Raw genomic sequence first — 14,738 nt, 5'->3', positions numbered from 1 at the left:
TGACCATCTGTGCCAAGCTTGTTCTGTAGATCAGAGGTGAAGCAATATTATTGTTGTCCACATGATGTCTCTCCAGTCATACAGATTTACAATTTACAACAGAGGAAAGATTGGTTAAATCCGTTGCCAGACAGGTTCCATCATGAGTCAGGCATGATGGAACGTCAGGGATGGAATATGGAAGTTTACATTCTAGAAAAAGTGAGTGTTCCAGGAAAGAGGTGATATTCTGGATGCTATGGGTAAACTGCTCACCCATACTACAGAATAATGAAATGCTCTCATGTAGTCTTGTGTCTCAGTGTATATGCAAATTACAAATAAATGGTTTGTCAGAACAGAGAAAAATTTACTCACAAGCTTGATAGATGAAATGGTGTTTCATGATGACATTATCAACCGCTGATGTTTATTTTTAGATTGTACACCTGTACATTTTATTTATAAGACTGACAGATTATTTATTAAACTAAACTCTCACAGAATGTACAGAGGTAGATTTACAGACACACAGTTTACAGTAGCCACTGGATTGAGTTTGGATGATGATGAGAAGGTATGCCTCAGTCTATACCCAATTTTTCCATTTACACATATATCCAGCAAAAGATCACAGTCAAGATTTCACAGCAACACTGCATTGGCACGAACACTATTAAGCCAAACATCATGTAAAAAGAGCAGATAAAAAATTACAATGCGTTTATTCATACTGCCGGAGCACTGAGCTGCAATGATGTCGAAATCAGCAGTAAAATAGAGCTGTCATGCAGCATTAAGCGCTTCTGGTGAGAGGCAAATAAAGATGCTATCCTTTTGCTACACAAACTGTCCATCAGTCATGTACTGAGTATATGTGTTTGCTGTGTTTGCAGTAAATCAACGGAGACAATTGTCCCACACCTCAAACAAAATAGGATGTCCTCAAAAATGTTGCATGATGAATCATGTTGACGTTTTTATTTTATAGAGTCATTTATGCAATATGTTGATGCACTGTTCACTGAACCATTATTCTTAGTGACCAGATTTAATAAACAGATCTAGCGAGATTGAATAAACAACATAATATATAAAAAGTCGGACAAAGGAGCCTTGGAAGTTATACGTTCAAGATTTGTAACAGAATAAGCATTGAGCCAACCCCTCCCATTTGAAAGTTATAAAAAGCTAAAGTTATGATTCTAGACACATCTTTAAAAGAAGGAATCTTGATGCTCCTTAAAGAGAACTGTTTAAGGCTACCATGAAATGTATAATATAAGACTCATATATTTCCCCCAAAAGGAATGCACAGCATAAGGATATTGGGTTTAAAAGACAACAAAGGGAATTCTCCTCAGAGAGTTGATACCGACACTGTGGAGATTAATCTGACTGAATAACTCTAACCTGCTGGCAAAGGGGGAATCACTGACGGTCCTTGTTGCACCACCTATATTTCACTACTCATCATAAATCACATATAGTGAAACCCCATCATGGAGTTATGTGAGGGTTATGGGGTATACAGAAAGCTATGGTTTTGAGATTATGCTGACGCCGGAATCTATGTGCTGACGAGGTCTATTTGTCTGTTGTATTTATTTATTTATTTATTTTTTAAGCTCATCTCAAATCTCCAAAAAGGTTCTATAACTGAATGTAGTTTAATTTAGCGCCACCAGACCCACCACAGTGCAGGGGTGTCATAAACACAGTAGAGAGTTACCATCACACTCTTGGCCTCTTCAAGCAGCTAAACATAAATAGATGTTCAATGTATAGCATAGTATACTGAACAAAAATATAAACGCAACATGCAACAATTTCTAAGTTTTTACTGAGTTACAGTTCATATGAGGGAATCAGTCAATTGAAAGAAATTCATTAGGCCCTAATCTATTGATTTCACGACTAAGAATACAGATATGAATCTGTTGGTCACAGATATGTTTTAAAAAATGGGCCTCACAATGGGCCTCAGGACTTCGTCACGGGATATATATATATATTTTTTTATCCAATTGGTAGTTACAGTCTTGCCCCATCGCTGCAACTCCCCTATGGACTCAGGAGAGGCGAAGGTCGAGAGCCATGCGTCCTCCGAAACACGACCCTGCCAAGTCGCACTGCATCTTGACACACTGCTCACTTATCCCAGAAGCCAGCCGCACCAATGCGTCGGAGGAAACACCGTCCAGCTGGCAACCGAAGTCAGCTTGCAGGCGCCAGGCCCGCCAGAAGGAGTCGCTAGAGCTCGATGGGACAAGGAAATCACGGCGATCAAACCCTCCCCTAGCCCGGATGACGCTGGGCCAATTGTACGCCGCCTCATGGGTTTCCCGGTCACGACTGGCTGTGATACAGCCTGGGATTGAACCCAGGTCTGTAGTGACGCCTTAGTCATCACGGTGAGAGAAATAAGCTTTTGTGCATATGGAAAATGTATGGGATCTTTATTTCAGCTCATGAAACATGGGACCAACACTTTACATGTTCAAATTAAATTAATTTTTATTTGTCACATACGCCGAATACAACAGGTGTAGACCTTACAGTGAAATGCTTACTTACAAGCTCGATGGGACAAGGAAATCACGGCGATCAAACCCTCCCCTAGCCCGGATGACGCTGGGCCAATTGTACGCCGCCTCATGGGTTTCCCGGTCACGACCGGCTGTGATACAGCCTGGGATTGAACCCAGGTCTGTAGTGACGCCTTAGTCATCACGGTGAGAGAAATAAGCTTTTGTGCATATGGAAAATGTATGGGATCTTTATTTCAGCTCATGAAACATGGGACCAACACTTTACATGTTCAAATTAAATTAATTTTTATTTGTCACATACGCCGAATACAACAGGTGTAGACCTTACAGTGAAATGCTTAATTACAAGCCCTTAACCAACAATGCAGTTTTAAGAAAAATAAGTGTTAAGTAAAAGATAGATAAGTAAAAATAAAAAAAGAAGAACAATTTAAAAATGAGGAAGATCTGAGATGGAGTGAACAGTGTCCGTATGATACAGTATGTAATTTAGATTTTATTTTTGTGTTTTCTTGTGAATGTACTGTATGTCAAAGAGAATATCATAACTTGTTGGGTATTTATGATATACACTGAAATGTGTAATTTATTCCCACTTATTCCCATTCATTCCAATATTGAGCACTGGAGAAACCACTTCTCTTTATTCTACCCTTGGGAAATCCATGAGAAAATCCGTTGAGTTCCACTTGTTGCATCACTTGGAGAATATACTAGACACTCATGTTTAACTGCAGTTTCAATAATGCCAAAATAAACAATAGGAGCTTTTCAATCGTGGCATTGTGTTTTTCATGAGAATGAATTGTAGAGGGTGGTAAAAAGTTCAATTCAAGGCCCATTTTGTGACAATATATATCAAATTGTTTTCCATAACATATACTAGGCCTACACCATGCTACTGCCATAAGATTCCTGCATGTGAACCAAAATATTTATGATCTGGCTGAACAGTTTAGAGAAGTTTGAGATGTCTATTGTTTGTCATGCAGCAGCAACCCAACCCAACAATACCCTTGGGTTCTCGGTAAGCTCCATTTGTATTAAAATAACAATTCGGCATATTAATAAGCTGTTGTTAAGACACTTGTGGGCCTTTCTGTCGATAGGCAAGGCTTAGTAATAAAAAATATACTTTTTATTTTCCCTCTCAGGGGAAGATCTAACAAAGGTTTGTGTTGAGAAAATGGCCACAGAAATTACTAGTAAAATGGAAGTGTTTTGGTGTATTTCTTATCTGTACAGCCTTTGCGGCCTCAGATTTACAGTGTCCATTTCAGGACATCCTCTGTCATCCTTTGAAAGCCTTTTTCAAAGTCTAAAATGAATTTGATGGATTGCAATTTCTACAAATATTTTGGCGGGACACCTTGTTGATTCCTATTCCATGTGTCGTTTGGACAGTGTTACTATGGCTGAGTTTACAGCTCAATAATGTTTTCCACTAATTAGTGTTTTCACATCGGATCTTTTTCAATTAGTGAATAACATATCAGAATTGGGCTGCCTGTGTAAACACTGCCTATGAATTGAATTGGTTCCACTCTTTTGCTTCTAATGTCTTTAATATTTAGTAGTCATAAGCCAGTAAAACTCTCCGCTAAGTATCCAGGAAAGATGAATATATTTGTATTCATGAGATCTCAAAGTGTTTACCCATACATGCAGAGCATTAATTTGATAAGACTGGAATGTGGATAGAATCACAAAATGTAAATCACCAGGCAGACGATTTTTCTCCCAGGTAAAGATGTCTTTAATCGTGTAGCAGCTATGGCTGGTCAGGTTTCTAATCAGGAAGGGAAAAGTGGGCATGACTGATTTAGCTGTATTAAAAATGACTTTCGTAGACCCACTAACACATTCCTTTGCCTGGAAGCTCTTCTTTGCCCGTAATAAGTGTAAGTAAGATTCATCCCTTTCTGTCCACATGCAGACAGCAGTCAGTATGGCCCTCTCCGGAAGACACAACAATAGATTTGACCACATAATGTAGCCTTGTATTTAAGACCTTTTGTCATAACAGATTCATAATTACTCTTATATCACTCATGCATATCACTGTGGTTGATCACTAACAAATCATTTTCATTGTTTACTGGGAGTTTTGGCTGAGAGACAAGACAATGGGACAATGTTCAGTCTAGAGATTCAGTCACCTCAGATGTCTTAGAAAGATATCACAGACTACATTTTCTTGTATCCCTGGGGATTTCAAGTTCTCCCGGGTTTTGTCAAACAAAGTGCAGATTCCAGTCATACAGTACAACTTCTAAGCTATTTTTGTAAGCCTTGGGTGACAAGGCTTCAGAACCTCAGAGTAGTGTTCGATTCCAAGAGGTAGAAAGTTCAGTCTGGAAATTGTTTGAAATCCACAGAACTGATGGGATGACAATTTTAGTTTGTGAAAGAGACATAAAAGGATAAATTATTTTAGGAAATGAATAATAGAAATAGATAGAACATCTACGTATTTGAAAAAGCCCTGAGTTTCACTAACATCAAAACCAAACATATAACCCTCTATAGAAAGGTCAGGGAACAGTGTGATGGCCACAAATTGAATCTTAAATGTTTGCTCTAGGTTTATGACTTTCACTTGAAAGCATCAGACAGCTATTATGGCATTTGCTCTTCTGCAAATGGATGGACATATGAAAAGATGAATGTTTTTATCCCATCTCCACATGGTGACTGACAGTGTCTATAATTGTCCTAACTTGGGTTTACGTAATGTGAATGCTGACTGGGAAAAACATAGTTATCCACCTACCAATCATAAAGATCAGCTGATTGATTAACAAATCAACACTTGTGTTATCCCCAATATGATACGTTTTTATTGTTTTTGCTTCCTCTGACAGATGTCTCATCGGTCTTATCTGAACAAACCATCCCCTCAGTCACAAAGAAAGGAAATAAAGCATATGCTAGACTGAGCAGAGAGGACACATGACACTTTATATATTCCAATATGGCTGAGGCATCTGCTTAAAACAATTACTGTGCAGCAAAAGGCAATTTCACAAAGTCTAGTATGTGTACTGTAGCATACAAGGCAGTCATAGAAAAATAGAAGTCCACCGGAACTATGGTTTTTACAGAATACTTTCTTTCAGGCTCCATTCCTAGGATGATATTGTGGCTCACAGCTGTGGTATGATATGTAGTTCAGCAGCACTTCACTACAATGCAATATTCCTGAGGTGCTGCTGGTCTATAAGACACTTGAAGTTGACTCCATAATGGGTGGGCATTGCTATTTTACCACAGAACATCGCAAGGGATCTTTTTTTGTGGGAGAGAAATTGATACAGATTAAAATACAATAAGGACAGTATAGCCCTCTTCACAGTGAAATGTTCTTCCTACTGGCATTGGATGAAAGTATGTGTTCTGCTGTTCACTGTAGCCTACTACTTGAATTGTGTTACGCTTCTGAAATCCTTTCATCTCCCAAGAGGCTGAGCACAGACTGAAACTTGTGGTCCAGATTAATATGGTCAAACTACCATCCCGACACTGGCAGTGACAGAATGTGACTGGTGCTCAGTAAATCTGGGTGACGATGATACCACATGGCTGAAATATTAATAAGATGGCTGACACATCGTTTCCTCCAGGACTGGTGTGTAATTTGCTCTGTGATTGATAGAAAGAGGCAACCTGTGAGCCACATGCTTAGGGAGAAAGGGTAAACAGATCACCCAAGCCACACACGCCGTTCCTTTACTGGGTGACAGAGGATAAAAGCAGAGGCCTAGCACTTCTTCAACCTTGGAACGTCTCATAGCAACCACTCCTTTTACTCCCACATCAAATGAGCATTGTGATGCTAATAAACCCTAGAGAATAAAATGTCCTGGTAATAGAAAGATGTCAACCTTGAGACACTAGAGAAATAAAACATTGTTAATGGTTTTTCAAGAGCTTAATGATAAATGTCACAACTTGTTACACTCACACCATTGGCAATGATATCATCCCAGAGCATACTATATTGTCTACCTACATTTTCAAATCAACTTAATCTTGAACTTGATCTTGCTTGTTTAAAAAAAAATAACTACAGTTGCTGTTGCATGGCAATATCACTTATTGAAGGACAAATAAATACAAAATTCAACTTCTTATTCATCTTCAGCACGACCCCAACATCAACATATGTGAAAATTGTGCGTTTTAGTGTTTTGTAGTAAATCATAGTGGAAGATAAGTGTTCCCAATGACATCATCGGTGTGCATCGTGTGATTTTAACCAATTATGAGTAGGCATTGCCTCCTAATTGTCTACTAATTGGTTGATGATGTCATTGGAAGCACATATGTTGATGTTGGGGTGGTGCTGGAGATTATGAATTTGAAATGTTTCTTATTTTTCTTTAAAGCATTGGGTATTTATTGTTCAATGTATCCTATTCAGGATCCAATTATTTGTCAGTCTTAATCAGGTTTGTCTGCAGGTAGGCTTGAATGGGTCACCTGTACCAGTCAGTTGGCCAGCCTTGTCTGAAAACCCATTCTGTTATTCGATACGGAATGGAAGGAATTATTTGGCCAACTTGGTCAATATCTATCGACTTAGGCAAGTCACTGTTTGTTTCTGCAGGAAACTCACATACACGCTTCAGCTCTCTCTGAGCTAATGACGTTTGTGCCTCGGAAGTCTGCATTTAAACTGCTGCTTGACTGGTTATAGTTCTGGAACTGACAGTAAACAATCCTGAATATGCCTTCCGAACTCTGAGCAACATTAAATATTGTATTATAAGCCTGTTCGGTAGACTGTTGTTGTTAAAGTGCTTTTTATCTTGTTCTACCCTGAAAACCATTTAATTACTTAGAAGCATAGATTAAAGCTAACTAAATAATTTTAGTAAGTTGGACATCTGAAAGACACACATAGCCTATACCAAGAATGAAATGTTCAGTTTAGTGGGGAGATAAGACAACTTTAAATATTTATTACTATAAATTGCTTATTCATATGCACCTCAGAACCTACTGAAAAGAGATGTAAAACTCCCCCCCCCCCCCCGTTTCCTCCCTTTCTCAGGCCATTCTCTGTCACCTACCCCACCTTACCTCTGTTTATTAAAGCCACAATATATAAGATTCATATGCACCTCAGAGCATACTGAAAAGAGATCTAAAACAAATGAAATGTGCTTAGTGAGTCTTTGCTGAAGAAATTCATTTTCATTGCCATCAAAATGGCCATTGCAGTGGCCTTGAGAACAATTATTGAGACTGCAATGGGTGCTCTCACAGACTTGATTATGTCTGGTGGGTCTGATTGCCCAAATATGAAGTACATGCCTTTGGGTTTCTTTCCTCTTTGGTGTTCATGTCTACTAAACGTCTGAAATATAAACCTCTAAAATCAACTAATACTTTGCAATGATCCTATACTGTCTGCTTCTCCTCATCTTACTTCCTCTCAGCCTTCTTCTAGCTCTTCTTCATCCTTGTATGCTTCTCAAGAAAATGTAATCTATAGTATACTGTACATACTGTTCACACAGCGATTTCATTCAAAGAAACTGTAGACAACGCTGAAAACGATCTTCTGTTAGAAACAGAGTGATAAAATACATAAGGTTTAACTGTCGGACGTGAGCAGTAACAGATATAGACAACTGAATGAAGGCTTGTTTCTCAGTGTTACCTCAGTACATGATATTCCAGGCAATGCATAATTCATATTCAGACAGGGGAGAGGATTAATAACCATGAAATGAAAAAATAGAAAGAGTCCATTTGAGTGGACTCTTCAGTGCTGCATAATAGACATCCTGAAAACCAAAACAGATATGATTCACCTCTCCATACAGAATGGCTATTGTCTGTCTCTGCTGAGCCTTTGATTGTGCTGGTTTTAATCCTAATAGTGAGGAGGCAGACACCCTTGAGGGGTAAGAGGTGGATGAATGACTTCCATCCCTATCATAGTGAGGCTTAGTAGGCTACATGTGAAAGGCATGGCACAGAAGAGTGCATTGTTGTCAGAGTTGCTTTGTATAACTACATTAGTAGTCTTACAACACATACAATGCCTTGCAAAAGTATTCATCCCCCTTGGCGTTTTTCCTATTTTGTTGCATTACAACCTGTAATTTAAATGGATTTTTATTTGGATTTCATGAAATGGACATACACAAAATAGTCCGAATTGGTGAAGTGAAATGAAAAAAATAACTTGTTTCAAAAAAGTCTACAAAATAAAAAACGGAAAAGTGGTGTGTGCATATGTATTCACCCCCTTTGCTATGAAGCCCCTAAATAAGATCTGGTGCAACCAGCTCAGCTGGTAGAGCACGGCGCTTGTAACGCCAAGGTAGTGGGTTCGATCCCCGGGACCACCCATACACAAGAAAAAAATGTATGCACGCATGACTGTAAGTCGCTTTGGATAAAAGCGTCTGCTAAATGGCATATTATTATTATTATTATTACATAATTAGTTAAATAAAGTCCACCTGTGTGCAATCTAAGTGTCATATGATCTCAGTATATATACACCTGTTCTGAAAGGCCCCAGAGTCTGCAACACCACTGAGCAAGAGGCACCACCAAGCAAGCGGCACCATGAAGACCAAGGAGCTCTCCAAACATGTCAGGGACAAAGTTGTGGAGAAGTACAGATCAGGGTTGGTTTATAAAAAAATATCAGAAACTTTGAACATCCCACGGAGCACCATTAAATCCATTATTACAAAATTGAAAGAATATGGCACCACAACAAACCTGCCAAGAGAGGGCCGCCCACCAAAACTAACGGACCAGGCAAGGAGGGCATTAATCAGAGAGGCAACAAAGATACCAAAGATAACCCTGAAGGAGCTGCAAAGCTCCACAGCGGAGATTGGAGTATCTGTCCATAGGACCACTTTAAGCCATACTTTAAGCCATACATTCCACAGAGCTGGGCTTTATGGAAGAGTGGCCAGAAAAAAGCCATTGCTTAAAGAAAACAATAAGCAAACACGTTTGGTGTTCGCCAAAAGGCATGTGGGAGACTCCCCAAACATATGGAAGAAGGTACTCTGGTCAGATGAGACTAAAATTGAGCTTTTTGGCCATCAAGGAAAATGCTATGTCTGGCGCAAACCCAACACCATCGGCAGAGACTGGGAAACTGGTCAGAATTGAAGGAATGATGGATGGCGCTAAATACAGGGAAATTCTTTCAGTCTTCCAGAGATTTGAGACTGGGACGGAGGTTCACCTTCCAGCAGGACAATGAACCTAAGCATACTGCTAAAGCAACACTTGAGTGGTTTAAGGGAAAACATTTAAATGTCTTGGAATGGCCTAGTCGAAGCTCAGACCTCAATCCAATTGAGAATCTGTGGGATGACTTAAAGATTGCTGTACACCAGCGGAACCCATCCAACTTGAAGGAGCTGGAGCAGTTTTGCCTTGAAGAATGTGCAAAAATCCCAGTGGCTAGATGTGCCAAGCTCATAGAGACATACCCCAAGAGACTTGCAGCTGTAATTGCTGCAAAAGGTGGCTCTACAAAGTATTGACTTTGGGGGGGTGAATAGTTATGCACGCTAAAGTTTTCTGTTTTTTTGTCTTATTTCTTGTTTGTTTCACAATAAAAAATATTTTGCATCTTCAAAGTGGTAGGCATGTTGTGTAAATCAAATGATACAAACCCCCAAAAAATCAATTTTAATTCCAGGTTGTAAGGCAACAAAACAGGAAAAATCCAAGGTGGGTGAATACTTTCGCAAGCCACTGTATACAGACTAAATGTTGTGGTGCACAGGTTATGCATGGCCGTGGCTGGGTATGAGTGTCTACCCTGCCATCAATGTTCAAATCATATAATCAAAATAACATTTTCTTATCAGTTTGGATCAATGATGCACTACCCACATTATGTTGCAGTATGTGAACAAATAGTCTACATTAAAGTCTAAAAGTTTGACTCAAACGTCTTGCAGTCAGAATACCCTCCTTTTCATTCTATTCTTTCTATTTTAGTCGCTGCAGGCATTTTATAGTAATATTCATGAATGTGAACTGTGTAGCTATTCTTACCTGATGCAAATCTTTTGAAAAAACTATCTCCCTAGAAACCTCTTAAAATTCAGCAGTACCACCCCCCCCCCATACCCCCCCCCCCCCCCCTGTGCAAAGCATACTAAATTTAAATTTTATTGAGCAAACCCTGTCTGAGAGAAAGGCTGCTAAAACCTTGTGCGTGATTCAACCTAGTTATCTTGGTTTCTGAGAAAGAAGCTCATAGCACAAGGGGGATTAAAATAGACAATGAACCGTAGGAATTACCCCTCTCTGGCTTTAAATGTAGAGCTTGATGAGAAAGGAATGGCTCTTATAATGTCTGAAAGACTGGAAGAAAACTCTTCAGCCCATAACCAGAATCCATAAATACTAATTAGGTTCAGCAGAACACAATGTAAATTGATGTTTGTTGTAGTATGGATACTCCTCCATTGTTTATGACTGACTATGATCATCACTGAGGCTGTGTGAAGACGACGGTGCTGTAACCTGGCAAGCATCTAAAGCAGAGCAGAGCTGCGTAAAAATCTGTGATCTGGCAGGTCCCAGTATAGAACCACTATTTACCAAGCACAGCATTACTGTCAAACTAACTGACACTGTTGAAGGGAAGGGGGGGCATCACAATGCAAACTGAAAGGGAATGTTTAGCTGATAAATGTATGCTTTCAGGGAAAATGTTAGAGGAGGGCAATTAATAAACTGGAATTTGAAAAAGTATTGAATAGAATCTTTGTCTAAGCCTCTAAATATATTTTCCTTCTTCGAAATGGGTCAATTTGAATGCAAATCTATAAAAGCCGTTTTAACATCTTGGTGGGAAATCAAACATGCACAGATTATAGAGGGAAATAAATAAAAGACAGAGTAGACAAAAAAATGTTATAGACCTGAAATAGCCCACGTTTCAGTGATTGCAGCCAAAGATTTGAGCTGTGTGTTGTTGGCGCTGTTCACTGGGGTGGTGCTGAAATTGACGGATGTCAAACTTGACTTGTGTTCATTACCTACAGGATCTCAAACTGACAGGTGGTGTATGGAACTAGTAAACAAATGGGATGTTTTGAAAACAATTTGATGTACATGCCAATGTAAAGCTGGATATTTCTACTGCACTCCATACAGTTTTTGAATGTTTGAGTTTCAGATTCTATAAACAATCAGGCCAGCTGCCTCCCAGTTTCCATTACTTAACTTTATGGCAAATAACTTGTTGTTGTTTGCCTACTCGCTCTTCCACAAATATTGGACAAAAGCATGTTGGTTGGTCGCCTTTAATTCAATTAATTGCTACAATTAATCACAAAAATCAAGTCCCCAAAAAGCCATGACTGTTACGGAATATCTGAACATTGTTACAACCGGTATGAGAAAGTGCTGTATTTGAAAATGCAAAAAAGCTATATGCAATATATTAACAAAACATTCTATCTTAAACACTTTCACATTTTACAACAGGATTTACATGCTTCAACATACATAGACCAAAACAGATACTGTACAGTGTGATGAGCGCAATAGTTTCAGTGGTTTCAAGAGACCAATATCAAACAAACCCACAATCTGCATGAAGGTTTTTTGATAATATTAGTCATGTGACATTCAAGCTGACACTCAAGTCTTTACTTCTTGTAAATTACTATATAATAGGAGTTCACAACTCAGAGGCTGCAGTCCTGTTGTTTCTGTTTCTACCTGGTTCTTAATTGAGTAATTATTGTTATTGATTGACTAACTAGTCCATCCACCTGCTGCTCTAAGTTTGAATGAGTTTCTGATTAAAATGCAAACATTAAACCCAGGATAGTCTCCAACCCTCATGAGCTCTACAGCCAAACTTTTAGATTGTTTGGTTGACTGAATGTGGGTTTTAAATTTGAAACTCTCTACCTAAATATTAGGTGATATACTGTAGGTTTGGGCTGTGCTATAAGAATGTAAAATATAGCAGATGGTCAATACATTTCAACATTAAATGACAAAGTGTATGTACAAGAAAAGAGTACACTAGTACTGACCTTTGACACATATGGCAAAAATACTGTACGTCAAATTAATGGTGCATTTATAAAACCTCATTTTACACAAAGAACTGCTCTCAATTTTGTCCTTCTGTCAGGCAATGCTGAACATGGTGACGGTGTCCCCACACTCATCTGTGAAGTTGACCCTCTTACCACCAGTGTTACCAAAGCTGCTGACATCATCCTGCTCTGTCTGCTCATGAGTCTCATGGGATGAGTCCTTCATGACACTGTAATACACTGGCACACTGTACTTGGTAACTTTCTCTGGGTCTTGGCCCTTGCACTTGCAAAGCTTTTTGAAGGCAGCCCGGAACTTCTGAGACATCAGGTTGTAGATGATAGGGTTGATGGCACTGTTGGTGTAGATGCACATGCGGCAGAAGAGCAGGAACCACGTGTTGAGGTAGGGTGGGTCCATGAAAGAGTTGACCACCACCAGTGTCCGGTATGGCATCCAGAGCAGGGAGAAAAGAATCACCACCACTGCTAGCATCTTAGTAACCTAAATTATGGGGAGAAAGAAAATGGTGTTCTAATATTCAGGTTCTTCATAATACTGTAAATGTTACTACAGTGTCATAATAATTGACTCAAAAGTTCCTGGTTGTTTGTTTGACTGATGAAAGGGCCTTTAGGCCTACATTTCAAATTGCAAAGACAAAACCATTTTATTTTTTGGTGTAGAGTGGAACAGTCTAATGATGGTAAACAAAGCTATAATTAATGTAAGGTGATAATAACAGGATGCTATGAACTTTGAAACCATTACTACGAGCCTGCTTCTGTATCCTCCACACTACATTGATGAACTACGCACTAGCCTGCATTGTGTAGATAAACTACACACTACATTTATAAACATTGATAAACTTTCAAAGTGAACATCATTTTTTATATTGTTGCCTAAATTATTTTTTGAACACATTTTGTACACTATTTTGTCAATTTAATAGCCTTTATAAAGCATTGATTACTATTTTCCACAATAATTTACAAATTGTAGCCTTACCTGTTTTCTTGACGTCACTGCACCCTTGTTCGATTTGCCCGACACCTTGACGGTGCTGGTGGAGCGCCCCTGGTGTATAGAACCTTCACTTCTGTCGTTGAGATTGGTTGGCAAGGGGCTCATAAATAATATCCTTGCGATGAGACCGTACAGCACAGTAGCCACAATGAGAGGGAAGACGTAAAACAAAGTAAAGTCTAGAAAGTAAATTGGCATGTAGAGGTTTCTTGAGACACGGTAGCCACAGCTGACCACCACCCCATCGGCGTAGACGGTTTCGTTCGTGTCCACTAAAAAGAACCACATTATGCAGTACAGCGAGGTGAAAACCCATACACAGGCAATTATCCTCTTTGCCCGAGACACGGTGCAAATAAATTGCGCCTTGATGGAGTGGCAGATAGCAATGTAACGCTCAATGGTGAAGGCTGTGATGGAGCAGGATGATACATTGATACCCAGATATTGCAGGTATGTGATACAAAGGCACCCAGCGTAACCGTATATCCAAGAGTCGACTACTTCGGAAATATTCGGTAAACCTGCCGCTAATAGGACGACAAGGTCTGCAATAGCCAGACTGACAAGGTAACAGTTAGTAGGGGTCATCATGTGCTTGGTGCGCAGCACAACCAATACCACCATAATATTCCCCGCTATCCCAACTCCGCATATTATAAGTGCGAGAACAATTGTTATAACTTGTACTTCAATGGAGTTCTGTGGCATATTGGTCAGAACTTCACTCTGTGTGAAATTGAAGACATCTTGAGAGTTGTCAGTAGTATTCTCCATGGTGTTTCACTGTTGGCACCTTTCTTCTGCTATAATTTGCCTTGAGGTGGAACAGTCAACAAAAAACCTGAAAAAATTAAGATACGAATTATATATAAAAAGGTACTTTTTTTCCCTTCAAAATTTGATAAAAATATGAGTCAATGACTATGTCAATGATCATGTGAGATGACAAAGATATTTGAAATGAAAGAGCTATTATCAAACAATTAGAATGATTGCAAAAAAAAGGGCGCTTACCATGGTTAGGAAAGGTCTGAGCTTCATAACTCAAGTCCATCTGATATCCACAGAGACAGTAAAATGACTAGTTGTCCTCTCAGTGGTGCTGTACTACTC

The 14,738-nt window shown here is 39.2% G+C and overlaps 1 protein-coding gene across 1 annotated transcript; it reads right to left on the bottom strand.

Moving 5' to 3' along the window:
* Positions 1–12,683: 12,683 nt before the first annotated feature.
* Positions 12,684–14,399, bottom strand: LOC311149587 (thyrotropin-releasing hormone receptor-like; the record flags this gene model as incomplete). Its single annotated transcript, XM_084186760.1, has 2 exons — positions 12,684–13,097; positions 13,605–14,399. The coding sequence occupies 2 exons, from the start codon at positions 14,397–14,399 to the stop codon at positions 12,684–12,686; spliced, it is 1,209 nt and encodes a 402-aa protein (XP_084042886.1).
* Between the last annotated feature and the right edge of the window lie 339 nt (positions 14,400–14,738).

The sequence above is a fragment of the Coregonus lavaretus genome, assembly GCF_964263955.1.
Source record: "Coregonus lavaretus genome assembly, chromosome: 22".
Lineage (NCBI taxonomy): Eukaryota > Metazoa > Chordata > Actinopteri > Salmoniformes > Salmonidae > Coregonus > Coregonus lavaretus.
Note: the sequence above shows the minus strand (reverse complement) of the source record. Positions and strands in the feature narration are given on the sequence as shown.